This window comes from Diabrotica undecimpunctata, chromosome 4 (genome assembly GCF_040954645.1).
Source record: "Diabrotica undecimpunctata isolate CICGRU chromosome 4, icDiaUnde3, whole genome shotgun sequence".
NCBI classification, from domain to species: Eukaryota; Metazoa; Arthropoda; class Insecta; order Coleoptera; family Chrysomelidae; genus Diabrotica; species Diabrotica undecimpunctata.
Window position 1 is genome coordinate 121,167,169 of NC_092806.1, and position 16,017 is coordinate 121,183,185.

At 32.5% G+C, this 16,017-nt stretch overlaps 1 protein-coding gene across 1 annotated transcript in view; it reads right to left on the reverse strand.

Annotated features, from left to right (window-relative positions):
* Positions 1 to 16,017, reverse strand: part of Atac2 (Ada2a-containing complex component 2) — a 30,201-nt gene that overhangs the window by 11,405 nt on the left and 2,779 nt on the right. The window contains exons 3-6 of the mRNA XM_072530128.1: positions 13,976 to 14,154; positions 13,833 to 13,897; positions 12,446 to 12,627; positions 7,145 to 7,438 (exon numbers count right to left, since the gene is read on the reverse strand). Of these exons, the coding sequence (XP_072386229.1) occupies positions 7,145 to 7,438; positions 12,446 to 12,627; positions 13,833 to 13,897; positions 13,976 to 14,154 (720 nt within the window). The remainder of the gene's footprint in view (positions 1 to 7,144; positions 7,439 to 12,445; positions 12,628 to 13,832; positions 13,898 to 13,975; positions 14,155 to 16,017) is intronic.

Here is a 16,017-nt window from a genome sequence, read left to right on the forward strand (position 1 = left end):
TCGTCATTAAAAAAATAATTCTAATAAAATTAACATTTCGAGTGTTTTCCATTAAGAACCAATCGCAAAATCCAATCCTTTTAGGGTAATCTTCAACCAATCACTCTTGAACCGTCGTTAAGTGATAGGGTTTAAGCAGCTGATCCTTCAAACGCCTCCAATCCCTTACGTGAGGAACATTTAGTTGAGCAGCTAATACCCTTGTACTTGTTCCAGGGACTTCTTCAATGATTTCTAAAATGTCTTCAACAGTTGCATTCATTATTGGACGACCACTATTGCCAGCAACTTGCGGTTGGAATGTACCAGTTTCCCGTAAACGAAGATCAATGGACAGAAATAATCGTCTATCGGGTGTATTTCGATTGGGGTATTTTACTGCATAACGCCTTGCGGCTGCTGCACTATTTCCTTGACATTCACCTACGATATTCGCTATAGTTTATTGAAATCATAATGTAATCTGATCCAACTTACCAAAAGTAAAATGCATATCTGTCATTTCCTAAAATGTGTAGGCCATTGTAATATCAAAATTTTTAATATTAATCTTATTCACCCAATAAATGATAGCTTCAAATTATTCACTATTATTGATGGAACTGTAATTATTGTATCCGTAGCAACTAATTGTAACTTTATGGCCAACTAGGAAAACACTAGTTTTTCGAAAAAGTGATAAGAGGCAAAAAAGTTATAAATAATGTATTAAACTAATGATGCTACAAAATTCATTTGATGTGAACGTACTCAAACGTTTGGGGGATTTAGGGCTGCACACCCCCCTTAAAATTTTTCTGTGCGCTTAGATTTTGTTGTTTCTTTTGTATGAAAAATGATTTCAGAACAAGAAAGTAACGTGTCCATTTTTATTGCAAAATGTCAAGTAGTTTAGGAGATATTGCAAAAAAAAATTTATTTTGTAACTTCGAAGGGCTGTAACTTATACTAAAATTGTATGTTCAGTAATGCATCCTATTTCTAAACTCTTGCCGAACTCGTTCAATTGTGTCGGGGGAAATTGCCCTACATTCTTCAACAATTCGTTGTTTTAAAATATCAATATTGTCGGGTACTGTAGCGTAAATTTTAGATTTCAAGTATCCCCACAGAAAAAAATCTAATGGTGTGAGGTCCGGTGACCGAGCTGGCCATTCTATCGTACCTCGTTGTCCAATCCATCTATACTTCATCTAATTTACTTACCGTTGCACGTCATTCGCGTCATAGACCGTGAGGTCAGATGATACCAACACGAAATATTTAGGCGGTAGGTGTGTTCTTTTTTAGAATCACTTTGCCGAGTACACTGGCATTACAGCTACTAGAAATATTTTATTATATACACGTAGAAATAATATTTAAAAATTTCTATTAATTTCTCTACAAAAAAATATGTTTCATTTAATTTGTATAAATGCATTATAAAGCGTTTTTATGAAGAACATTTGTTCGGAACACACTGTAACTGTAATCGAACGAGGGTGATATTTTGGCATAAATTGGTAACACTTATTTGACAGTTGCGGTGTTGACACTTTTTGTACTTTATTATTTTCAATTTTAAAGTGAATACCTCTTGTTTTATACTTTTACCTATTTAATAAAATCTGTTCTTTTTAAAACAAAATTAGTGTGTTTTATTTCAATAATTTGTGTTTCTAACTATTTACATTAAATATTAATTTGTTTTGTTGTATAATCCACTTTTGCAATAATTATGTGACCTATTTGATTTAAAGTGGATTCAGGATTTTTTTATACTTTGGCAACTATGTCAACTTCGATCTCTGTCAATGATAATGACATGCAACGGTAAGTAAATAAGATAGAGTATACCAGGATATTCCTCATCTAGGTAACGTCTTACTGCACCATAATGGTGTGCAGGAGCACCATCTTGTTGAAACGTTATTTCCAAGTTGCGGAATTTATCTGGATTATCCTCCAGAATTTCAAGTATTAACGGTTCAATTACATTTTGTAACATCTCCAGATACATTTCACCATTTAAGTTAGTATTGAGAACAACAGACCCAACTATGTGGTTTCCCAAAATACCTGCCCAGGCATTTATTTTTTTTTTTTGGAAATTGAGTATGTGTTTCACGAAAGACGTCAGGATTTGTGTCACTCCAATACCTCACATTGTGTGTGTTAACATTCCCATTGAGAAAAAAAGTACTTTCGTAACTAAAACAAATTGTTTTTATGTAATCGGGCTGTTGGTTAATTTTATTGGACATATTTTCACAGAATTCTAGTCTTCGGTCGCAAAGTTTAATTTGTATGGATAATTTTTTTGTCATCACTAAAGGTTGATCGACCAGATCGTTTGACATCTTGAACACTACCTGTTTGTTTAAACTTCCGAAAAAGATTCCTCAAATAAGCTCTCGATGTAGGACGATCGGGATATCTCTCATTGAAAAGACGTTCCGCTGCATGGAAATTATTTTCACATTCACCAATTATTAACACAGCTGCTACTTTGTCGGCTACAGAACGTACCATTCTGCCTTTTTAAAAATTTAAACGTCTAGTTAAACAATAATTAAACTAAATTTTAACCAAGAACAACCAACTAAAAAGAACTTGACTAAACTTGAATTGACTAAACTAAGCAGAAAGAGAAATTAAATATTCAGGTATAAACGCGTTTGAAAACTAAAAATAACTAGAGAATTGACTAAACTAAGCAGAAACAGAAACTAAATACTGAGCTACAAACGCTTTTGCAAACTAAAAACAACTACAGAATTGACAAACGTCAACTTATTGACAAAAATAACCAAAGGCGGACGTTAGAATTTTTATTAATTAAATGCCAAACTAGAATTTTAGTATTTAATTTATTCATCAAAATGAGCTTAAACTCAAATAAAATTAGTACAATGAGTACAATGATACAATTAGTATGAAGATGGAATGACAACTTACTGGAGGCACATTGAAAAACAGACAGAGTCATGTCTATATAAAAAGAAGAAGAAGCTTCTCAATCGATGTCAAAGATTTGACTCGCTCTTGGTGTAAGAGCAATTAATGATAAGTTAGTGGTGCCCTTTTTGTGTAAACCAGAAGTTTTTCGCATAGTTCTCTGGGTAGCCTTTGACACATGGTTGCCACATCTCCACATCTCTAAATTCAGGATCTTCATGATAGTGACTTAAATGGACAACACGCACATACACGTTTTAAAAGACTTGTTAACTAGTAAGTAATATTTAGCAGTAGAAATTTTGTTTTTTATTTATTTGTATTAATTTTATTTATGCTATTTGTTTTCTCTCTTTCTCTTTAATAAATCGTTTTTTACCTTTGGATAGCCTTTTAAACCGTTAGTATTTAAGACATTTTTATATTACAAGTAAGAGCTCTCATATTTGTATCCAGCAATCTATGTTATACACCCGCTCTCGTTTAGGATATTCTTCATGTTTGTCCTATTGTGTATACAGATTGAACCAATTTAAAACGGAACATACAATTTAATATATGTCTGTTTGAACTGCATTTGAAATAGTGGACCAATATAAAACTTGGACAAAAATAAATCCATACCCGGTGATAGACATTGTATAAAATATCGTTCAACTATCTGTCTCCTTTAAAGGAAAGAGGAGCTTGCCTAATAGTCGGAGAGATAGAGCCGAAATTTTGAACTGATCAGTAATATTTATGACATTTCTCTATTGGAATATATTCATTGTAACTGGGTTAAGACTTTGCCTTACAGGCGGACGCCCCTCGTGGTACAGGGGGTGGCTATACAGGGATGAAGTTGTCATTTTTTTCGGAAAAATTAACGATCGATAATATGGCTGAACATTTGCCCAGAGTAAGATCTTGGTATAACTAGACGAAATCCCAAAGGGCGGACGCGAAAGTGGATACATAAGGTGTGGCGGACAGGGGTGAAATTGCAATTTTTTGGGGGAAAAATTAACGATAAGTAATATGACAGCCATTTTCATGGCTCATTATTTAGCCCCTAAAAACTATAAATATAAAAGGGCGGACAGCTGGGTTGGTACAGAGAGCCATAAAACGGGGTCAAATGTACCACTTGCCTGCGCATTTTAGGTCTCTTTAACAATTTTCAAACTGATTTTATTATGATATTTTTATACCGAATGATTTGAAAATTTGTATGCTCACTTCTGTTACTATTCTGAAAAGCGTCAAGTAGAGTTTTCCTCAAAATTTTCCAAAAAAATTTCCGTAAATGAAAATTTTCGTAATTTTTTGAGGTAAAATCTAATTTGTAGAATCCTTTCGATTTTCTGTCAGTTATACCATGATTTTTTTCCAAAAATTTTCAAACGATTTTTCCGATAAGAAAAAAAAATTTAGAAAAACTTTAAAAATTTCGTCATTTTTCTCACTCTCATTGATGTCATCACATTCATCATCTTCGTCACTTTCACTTTCAATAATATCACATTCATTATCTGCTTCATTTTCAATCACTACTTCTCGAACTGATTCTGGCATCTGAGGTCCACTAAATCATTTGAATTTATATGTTTCATCTTTAAACTCCCAACCATGTTCTTCAACAATCAATTCTGTTGGTACTTTTTATGAGCATTTGTCCAAATATTTGAAATATAATGAGCTCGCAGTAGATGTTGGTGTAATTCATCTTGACAGGGTGGTAAGCTTGAAGCATCGAAATTTTTTAGTTTTTTTTTTAAGGCTCGTTCACATGGAACTTATACTGCCGGTTAAATAGTGAAACTCTGACATCGTTTACTTTTCTTTTTGGAATTGTTCTCGTCAGTCCTGTTCCATATAAATGACATATGAAAGTTTCTAAGGTTTCAAAAACTTCATTACAATCGAAGTCAGTTTCACCAAGTTGAATAAAAGCATCTTGATACTTATTACATTTAGCGCATGCGTCTAGAATTACTGATCTAAATGAACGCGCATCATTATTATTTTAATATTTTAAAATAATAATGATGCAAAATTAATGTCCAAACAGAATTTGTAAAATTATAATTAACTAATGAAAAAAAATTCAATCAATTTGAAAGTTGAAAAAAATATTGAAAATATCTACAAAGTAAATTTCTAAACTTAAAAAATTGATAATTCCACTATTAAATTGATTTTTATTAATAATTATTTGTAAAATGTTAAAGGAATTCTACAAATTGAATTTTACCTATTGATAAATAGAAATAATATATTTTGTAATTGATTATTAATGTAATAATAAATCAAATTTTTCTTATATCTGAACAATCATTATTTATGCAATATAAATTTAAAAACCTTTTTATTGTAATAAAAAATAAGTAAAATTACTATTTGTTATACCAAAAATATTTAATAGTTAACATTATAAAATTACTTTAATTTAATAAAATATCAAATATCAAACATTTATTCAATTAAAAATTAATTCGTAAAATATTTATATTTAAGAAAAACATGTGATTTGTAAAGTAAATATGACTTTAGTTTGAAAAAAAAAACATTATCATAATATCATTTTAAAACTACAAAATATTCTATAAAAGATTCAGACGATGACGTAGAGTTTTATCAAATGTTTTAGAAAAGTCTTTCTAAATTTTTTTTTATCGGAAAAATCGTTTGAATATTTTTGGAAAACAAATCATGGTATAACTTAGAGAAAATCGAAAGGATTCTACAAATTAGATTTTACCTCAAAAAATTACGAAAAAAGTGAGCATACAAATTTTCAAATCAATCGGTATAAAAATATCATAATAAAATCAGTTTGAAAATCGTTACCGAGACCTAAAATGCGCAGGCAAGTGGTACATTTGACCCCGTTTTGTGGCTCTCTGTACCAACCCAGCTATCCGCCCTTTTGGATTTAAAGTTTTTAGGGGTTAAATAATGAGCCATGAAAATGGCGGACATATTACTTATCGTTAATTTTTCCCCAAAAAATTGCAATTTCACCCCTGTCAGCCACACCTTATGTATCCACTTTCGCGTCCGCCCTTTGGGATTTCGTCTAGTTATACCAAGATCTTACTCTGGGCAAATTTTCAGCCATATTATTGATCGTTAATTTTTCCGAAAAAAATGACAACTTCATCCCTGTATAGCCACCCCCTGTACCACGAGGGGCGTCCGCCTGTAAGGCAAAGTCTTAACCCAGTTACAATGAATATATTCCAATAGAGAAATGTCATATTACTGATCAGTTCAAAATTTCGGCTCTATCTCTTGGACTATAAGGAAGCGATAAGTGGTTTGACAGCATAATAACTGCTTGTTTAGTCTAGTTTTTTCAGTGATTCTAGGCAACCTATTTGGGTGGAGTTTTGACTTGTTCTTGAATGAGTTCCGAATCCAGCAGCCCGCTGAAGTATTGGATTTTTATAATATAATTATTTGACAACCTTTTGTTGGCCAACCACCTAGAGCGGAGTTGAGCCGAAATACATTGATTTCGTATGTTCCGTTTTAAATTCGTTCAATCTGTATACTAATTTTATCTACAGTTAGTAACACCCATTTTGCAATTCCTCATACAGTTGATGTGTGAATGGACCAAGTATATCTCTGTGATACTGTACCTCAATAAGTTCACCTTTAAAAAAATTCTACCGAACGATGTTTTCGAAACAGAATGTTTTTTTCTGTACATTTAGACTACTATACATGTTTTTCATCCAATGCTGTGAGTGCTCTAAAAAATTGGTCTATTTGCCAGTATCTCTGAACAATTACGCATAACTTCTCTATGCTATTACAGTTATTAATACTTTTGTACGGATTTATTTGTTTTATTGAATACCATTGTATTTAATTTTTTTTATTTTATTAAGATATATTTTTTAAAGATATATTTTCAAACAATTTTTGAAATTGACAATATCAAGTCATAACTTGAGGTGAAATTTGATGGCTAGCTAAACTGCTAGCTATTAATTTCACAGCCTTCAAGCCTAATTATGCTTAAAAAGTAATTCCGTTTTGTTATGGCGCCGATAGGAATTTTAGTAATAATTTCGTAATGGAACTGAAAATAAGTGTTAACTTATAATGAAACTAAATACAACCATGATAAAAGCCAACCTTCGAAAAGAGACGGAACATTAAAATTAAGAATAACTAATTATATCAACAAAATATAATATAAATAACTTACAATCTATTCCAGGCCAAAAAAATTGATTACAAAGACTATTGATAGCCGGTATATGTTCAGGTTGAATGTATGTGTAATCAATAGGTCCTCTGGGTGGTAACAGATAATCCTTGTTAGATTTATTCGCAGTCACTTGGATTTCTGCCATTAATTTTAACCAAGTGGGAAATGTTTCTACGTCCCTTCGAATGTAAGGCTTCAGATAAATGCCACTATAGGGGGATAGTATTAATTCCTGTCGTATTCCTCCTGTCAATTTAGCCTGAAGCGTTAAGCCTCTAGCTCTAGCGATGCCTATAAAATTAAAAATTGAAATTTTATTAAAGTATAAAAAATAATGATAATAGTAAATTACAAGAATAAGGAATATATATATATATATATATATATATATATATATATATATATATATATATATATATATATATATATATATATATGTATATACAGATTTGGAATTTATTTCGCGGAACATAGTAACTTTATAACTATACAATGATTAGCTGATCTGCAATTAACCAGTGTAAATTTCAATATAACGTCGCGATGTTTTATAATTAATTAATTCATTTGTTCGACTGGACTCCGACTCCAGTCGATATTTTTCGACTGCTGCGCACGTGCGCACGTTACCAAGCGCAAACGATCATCGTATAATAAAATCTCGCATCTCGCCAAGCCGCCAGTAAAAACGGAACATAGGTAGGGTATGTACATGCCAATTTACCAAAAACCTACAATTTTACGTAGATATGGAATTAAAATATTATTTTACTAAAAAAATTGTTATATTTTATTGCCAAAATGGCATGAAAAAAAAGTAGATTTCTAAAAATTAAAATAAAAACGAATTCCAAAAATAACATAATAATATTATAAAAAATTCAACGTAATAGATGTTTAAATATTCCGCCTCTTTCTGCAGAGCAAAAACCAAATCTGTTGTACAAAGATACTCTCATATCTCTGAGCAGTTCCGGTCTAATGCTTCCACAAAGATGAATTATTTTGTCCCTCAATTCCGCTAAATTTCGGGCTCTTTTAAAACCATGTCGATAAACACTTGCTTTTAAATATCCCCAAAGAAAAAAATCATTTGGGGATAAGTCTGGTGATCTGGGAGGCCACTTGATCGTACCACGAGAAGAAATTAATTTATTTCCAAAAACGGTTTCTAAATAATTTTGAACTGCTCGTGTATTGTGAGCAGGACAGCCGTCTTGCTGAAACCAAATATCGTCAAAGTTGACAGGAAGTAATTGAACTGCTGGAATAATTTGATTTTGCAACAATTCTAAATATTTATTTCCTGTTAAATTACCATCAATAAAAAATGGACCGACGATATAGTCCCCCAAAATACCTGTCCAAACATTAAGTTTTTGGGGGTATTGTGTTCGTACTGGAATACTCAAGTGCTTATTATGCCGAGACCAATATCGTACGATAGAAGGATTATGTTTCCGATGTAACTAAAATGTCGATTCATCGGTAAACAAAATGTTTTTTAAAAAATGTTCATTATCATTTTATTTATTCATCATCAGTTCACAAAATTCCATGCGTTTGAAATTGTCCTCGGCTAATAACTCTTGAGTTGTTGAAACTTTAAAACAACGGTAACCATTCCGTTTCAAAATATTCCTGACAGTCCTATCATTCATATCAACTTCTTCAGCAATACTTTTGCTTGAACAAGGATCACTAGTTTCAGCAACACTACAAACATCAATTTCCCTATTTTGTCGAACTTCGTTGATTATTTTCTCTCGTGGTAGATCCGTACATTTTCGACAGTTTTGTACACAACCAAACGATTCAAATTTTTTAATACTACGACTAATAGTTGATTGTGTCGGTATTGGCCTATCTTCATAGGCACAAGTAAATAAATTTATAATGTCACGGTACGAGTTGCCCCCAAAATACCATTTTAAAATTTGTACTTTTTCTTCGTTTGTATACATGGTTTATGGTTAGAAACACTACTTTAATTTCAGCTTATGGCGTTATAATGAGAAGCAAAGGGCAAAGGTATTTGATTTGCTCGGCAAGTGATGTTCCTTGGGACTGTTGCCAAATCTATAGATACCTTCGGCAAAAATCTGTGGATTTCGATATATCATATACATCCTTTTAAATTTTATATTATCAACAATATTTGGAATAATAAATGTATTAAACTAGACATTAACCAATTCAAATAAAGCCTAATGAACACAAACAAAATTGTTATTAATAAAACATTATTATTATCTGCACAAAAACTCAGAAAATCGGTAGACAATGATACAACACTGTCGGTCGACGTACGCCACGCCTTCCGAATACGTTACTGCTACTACAAATCGTGAAGGAGCAGCAATCCAGTGGAACAAACATATTATTTATAAAACATCGCGACGTTTTATTGAAATTTACACTGGGTAATTGCACATCAGGAGATCTTAGTAAGTATGTACATTGAATATCCCTATGTTCCGTTGAAAACTTTCCAAATGTGTATAAGTAAAAGTAAAAAGTAATGGCATGTCTCGCAAAACAGAAAACCAAAAATGGTATATCGATGGAAGGCAACCGTATATACGTATTTCTGACTATGGGTCGTCTTCAGTACGGTGCAGCCAAGTTAGAAAAGGAGCATATTAACTTGGGAAAGGATCACTACAGGAGCAATGCAACCAATTTGTGGCATTAGAGTTAGAAGACCCTGATGGTTTCCAGGGCAACAACTAACACCAACCACGGAGGAAGCTACAGCTACCTGGGGAAAGGAATGCCAAACGTTGAAACGTTTAATACAACTGGAAAAGGATAATGCGAGTGAATAATAAAAGTAAAAAGTAATGGCATGTCTCGCAAAACAGAAAACCAAAAATGGTATATGGTATAAATTTTTTTATTGAAATGTGTGAGATCCTCAAGAACTCATCGGCAATAAACAAAAGAACCGACATCGACAATTTGAGCCAGGTTTACCACTCTCTCATCTTACGAAATAAATAACCCCTATTCTCAGTTAAAATTTGGCTTATTTTCCATTCAAAATAATAACACAATCATCCCCTATTTCCAAGTTTCATTAAAACATAAATTAAAAATAATATATAAAATTTTTCCGCCATAGAAATCCACACGTCCAACTAATCATGCAATGACCCCTGTAGAAGTTCATAATTGTCTCAAACCTTGGAATTTGGTGACATATGGCCCTTTAAAAAGTTTTTGGTATCGCGTCACGTTGTTTGCATAGATTGCAATAAATCAGAGCTTTGTTTGCCTTCAGCGGAGAACCATCTAAATGAAGCCAAACGTTCGTTTAAAAATTTTTTAAATCTTCGTATCTACGAATATGAACATTATTTTCTGCTGAATTTGTGTGTTTTTTGTTTTGTTTTGTTTTTTTTTTTGTTAAGTTAGTTTTAAATAATGAGTAAAGTTTACAGTAGATATACACTTCTCCAAGAAATTAACGCACCACTTCAATAAATCAATTTTATTTGTAAACAGGCAAAGAATAAAAAATAAAACTTCACCAGATTTATTCTACATTTTATTAGTAATATATTAATTTGTCTAATCATCAGAAAATGTTGAAGTACAGGAGAAAAAAAAAATAAAACGGAAAATTCTAAAAAAATAATGATAAGAAAAGTAAACTAAAATATGAAAAAAGTCTTAATAACGAGTGTTTCCACCTCTACTACGTATAACAGCCTCACATCGTTGGCCCATACTTAAAATTAATTGCCGTATTTCATTTTGGTCTAGTTCTCTCCAAATCTAGATCAGCCTCTCTCCCACTTCCTGTAAGTTGTTTGGTTGGATCCGTGTCGCTCTTAATCGCCTACCAAGGATATCCCAGGGATTTTCAATCGGATTTAAATCCGGACTATGTGCTGGCCATTTCATAGTGTTAATTTCTACCTCTTCTAGATAATTTCTGACGATCTGTGCAGCGTGAGGTCTGGCATTATATTGCATTAGTAAGAAATTTTCACCGATATAAGGAGCGAATGGTACTACATGTTGCTTCAGGATCTCCAATATGTACCTTTCAACTGTAACAGTTCCATTTTGTATGACCACTAGGTCCATACGTGCGGTCAAAGAAATACCACCCCACACCATAACGGATCCTCCACTAAAAAATGTGGTGTGTGAGAAGTTATACTGAGCATATCGTTCGTTGGGTCGTCGCAACACACGAACACGTCTGTCGTTATTGTATAAACAAAATCGGGATTCATCAGTAAATAGCACTCGTTCCTAGTCAGCCTTTAACCAATTAACGTGTTCTCTGGAAAAATGTAGTCTCCCCCTTCGATACTCTGCAGTTAATAGAGGACCCCGGGCGGCAATCTTATGTGTTAAGTTGTATTCCCTAAGTCGCTGGCGAACAGTTTCAGTACTAATTTTTATAGCATGCACGTCTCGAAGCTGAATTTGTAGACTTCGATGTGTTACAAAACGTTGTCGAAGAGCAGAAATTCTTAAAAATCGATCTTGAATAGGGGTAGTTACCCGGTTTCGTCCTTGCCCTGGTCTGCGAGTATAATTCCCTGTTTCGAGGAATCTTTCTAACACCCGTGAGACGGATGTGTGGGACACATCAAATTGACGACCAATTCTTCGGTAACTTCAACCTTCCTCCGACAGTATCACTGCTTGGGCACATTCATCTCGGGTTAAATTACGTGATTGACGCTCCATAATGAACATAATTAACAATAATCAACAATTAAACAGTAGCTGAATAAAATTCGTGAACACTTGGAAATTAGTTTATTTAAAGAATTAGTACATTTTTTGCTTCTTTTGATTTTGTTGCAAAAGCTTTAAAACACAGTCAATAAATATAGAGTGTACAAATAGCATATACAAGGGGCTTGCAAAATATAACATTACAATGGAAATTTTTATTAACGCTAATAAAATATTTTAATATTTCAAAGTGGTGCGTTAATTTCTTGGAGAAGTGTATAATAACATCGATAATATACTACATATTGAGTTGTAAGTTATGAACTATAAACATATGTATTTCTTATAAACTCTATGTCATCTTTTATATTTTAGAGAACTGATGAAGCTTTAGAAGTATAAAGCGAAACGTCTTCGATAAACTTATGAAGTAGTTGGCTTCTTTTTTTATTTGCCAACCTGAATGACCGATTAAACCTCTGAATTCACTAGTTGAATACTTTAGAAATATATATATATATATATATATATATATATATATATATATATATATATATATATATATATATATATATATATAAGTATGGAAATACTTACTAGTTAATGACGTATTGTAATGGCAAAAAGGGTCTAACAATTTTAAAGTCTCTTTGGCTTTTGTTTCCTCTTGTTTAGGTTCTGGAGAACTGGTAATAGTATTGTCTGATAAATCCAAGTTGACGTTTATTACATCATCCGAAAACAAACTGTTGACACTGGTATGGGTGAGTTTCGCCAATCTACAATTTAAAAGTTTTACTAAACGAATTTTTTTTTCGGAAAAATATGCATTTAGAAGTTTAATTTATCGTATAGGTACTACTCCAACAACAAAGTAAAAGAAAAGAAAGAAAAAAAATACTATGACTATCATTACACGAGGGTGAGTCATCTGCAAGACCGAAATTTTAGATGAATCGGAGCACGAATTTTTCAGATTGAATAATTTTACTAGAAATGAGTTTGTTGAAAGCTTTTCACTTGTTTTGTTGTTTTTAATACTTAAAAAAACAAAAAAAAATCGACTATGCCCTATTTGAAACAGCGTGCGAGTGATGTTCCCCAGTACTATCAACGTTTTAAGCGAATCGCTATTCGTTCTCCATAACATGGACAAAATATTTCATGCTTAGTCGTTCAGTAATATTAAGTTCAGTGGAATTGAGCCATTGATCAGTTTCCGGGTAAATTATATTCTTAGCATTCGCATCCAAGTGAACATTAATTTCGTCATAATTAATTCGTTTCTTATTTGCCGATTCTATGACTCTGTAGGTAGTTGATACCTTGTTGACACTGGGAAATACGAGCGTCCTAGCTAGCACAATTTTTGTGTTTTTAGAGATTCTGTGATCTTTCCATACTCTCTGGAGTTCCTATGGAATCTCTATTTCGCTTCATTACTTATTTTGCTCACCTTTTGATATTAATTCGTCAATTTCTTCTTCCGTGTTACCTACAGGTAACTTGTACTCTTTTGATTCACTTTTTTGCATTTGTACTTTGTTTCCGCTGCTGAGTCTATTACGCTCGCTCTGATGTTGTTCCAGTCAGTTTCTATATCCTTATTCTCGACTGTTTGTAGTTTTTTTGCTATATCTTCTGCGTATTTATTGTTTACTTCTTCTGTTGTTAGCTAGTCAAGATTTCAGATTTTTTTATTATTTCGTTGAGCTTGCGTTTTTATTATTTTCATTTTTAATTTTGCTATTATTAATATGTGGTCCAAATCGGTGTTTGCTCCCCTGTATGATCAACGAGAACATGCAACCGTCTTCTATTTCTTGTCCGATTATAGTACTAGATTTTGAATATTTATAAAAGTGATAGAAAAAGTTATAAATGTAAAGTTTAAACACTCTGAAATATATGCAACTAATAATTTGTGATTCTGATTAATTAGACAATTTTTACTTCTCTTTAAAACTAAATAAATAGCACTTACTTTCTCGTATTGAAACCAAGAAATTTTGTCTTTTTTCTTTTGTAATTGATTTTTGCTTTTACCTCCTACAAATGGAATAATGTTAAAGCTTGAATTTATTAAAAATCTGTAAGTAAATTAAAAATACTTTTGAATTTTATTACCTTTTGGTTGTCTTCTACATCAACATCCATTACTGGTTGTACACTGATGTTATTAAAATTTTTAATTAGTTCTGGATCTTCTACAAATTTACTTAAAAAGCTATAAAATAATTCTGCATCTGGGGCAAGTGTTTCCTTCCTATTTTTCATGTTTTGTTTCTCTAAAATCATTGCCGAATCTAAAAAATATACAGATAATTATAAACAATCATATCGAAATCGTTTGTGCGAATAGAGTTACTAGTTTCCCGCCAAAATGCGTTTTAAAGGTGAAGAACGTAACTGTTGCGTAACAACAATATTTAATATTTTTATTTTATTTTGTATCATATTATTTTATATCACATTGTATATTAGTTTAAGATTTATAAAATTCTTTTGTACCATCTAATAATCTGTACGGCGCCGATAGCTTGCATTCAAATAACTTTCTAGACATAAGCTTCTAAAATCGTCAAAGAATTATAACAATGAAGGGATTAATTATTTCCAAATTATCGGTTTGAGTCATTCGAAAATTCCCAATATTAACGAAAGTTGAAAAATACCCTTCTCAGGTAATGAAAGGAAAGTCGAAGGTATTTTAAATGTAAACATATCCTTTACATGCGTCGAGGGTCAGGGGGGAGATTTCTGAATTTTAAGAAACGATTTACGAGTGTAGTGATTCAGGGGAGTTTGCATCAGTTCTAATCCAGTATTGAATGGGCGCTAGGCTCCTGTCCGCGCTAGCCGCACCTCAGAAGGTCTAACACAGTCGGTATATTAATAAGTTTATTCAGTTCGTGTCAATATTGTATCCCCGACAAGTTATCTAGTTGTGCTCATAAATTCAAACTAAATTTCCTAAATCAGCTATCGTAAGCAAGTTATCGTTGTCCAAAATACGTTGTTGTAATAATTGTTTAAATAGACTTGTTAAAACGTTCTTTTCGAAACTTTCATTTGTCCCATTTTTCTGGGTGGTCCTTCAAAGAAGTATATAAAGTGAACCTATTTCCCTAAGGACAAATATTGTTCCCTAAAGGGAAATACTAGCAACCTATGACTGGTGCGCGAAACAAAGGCATCAGGACAAGGTGTAAGGACAAACAAACTTCGCTCAGTAACTTTCGTCTGCAATTTTTTTATTTTGCCGCAAATGAAACTTCCGTTATTATATAGTAAGAGGGTACGCCTCAAAAATGCGTAATTTTTTGTGAATTGTGCCGACAAAGTAAAGGAAAGTTCAAATTTTAATGTTTTCTTTGCTGGAAACTAGTAAGTGACCAAAAATCAAGAAATACAAAAAAATCAAAAAACTAATAGAATAGCGTAAAAATTTTACGTGAAAAGCCAACAAAAATATGTAACTGCCTTAACAAACGTAATTGAAAAATAGAAAATATGAGTGTTTTTACTATTAACTTGTGTAAAAATACATAATATTGTTTAAAATAATCAAGATTTTAAATCTTTCAAAACAATATGGCTGATATGCAGACAAAGTAAAATTTTATGTACATGTTGCCATTTACAAAAGACCTAAAAATTTGATTTCAAAAATTAAATCTAATCTAACCATTGATAAATAATATATGACTCTAACTTAACTAAACCTAACCAACCCAAATCTAACCTAACGAAACTTAACCTTTTTTTCGTCTTATAGAGAGGGTCTAGAATCTTCAAAAGACATCTCAGTCCAGGACGCCGCCTGACTGACCTTAGTGCAGGATTCGTTCTTCGTACTATCGGCGATAGTTGAGGTACTTTAAAATGCCCTCTCGTCGCCGAGTCTACGTCGAACACCTACCTGTTAAACCAGACCCTCCTCTGTCATCCAGCGATCCAGAAGCGGAATGGCCGCTGTAAATCCGGTATCACTTCCGAAGCACTACCATCATTCATTCATTCTCCATTCATACACATCCACACTCCATTCATCAGCAAGGAGACTCCCTGTCTCATTCCAGATAGCGCGTAGAAAACCCTCATCACTCCTAGTACGGCATCACTCCCAGACGGACATTTCCTCCTTCCCCACAGTTTGACTCTTAACC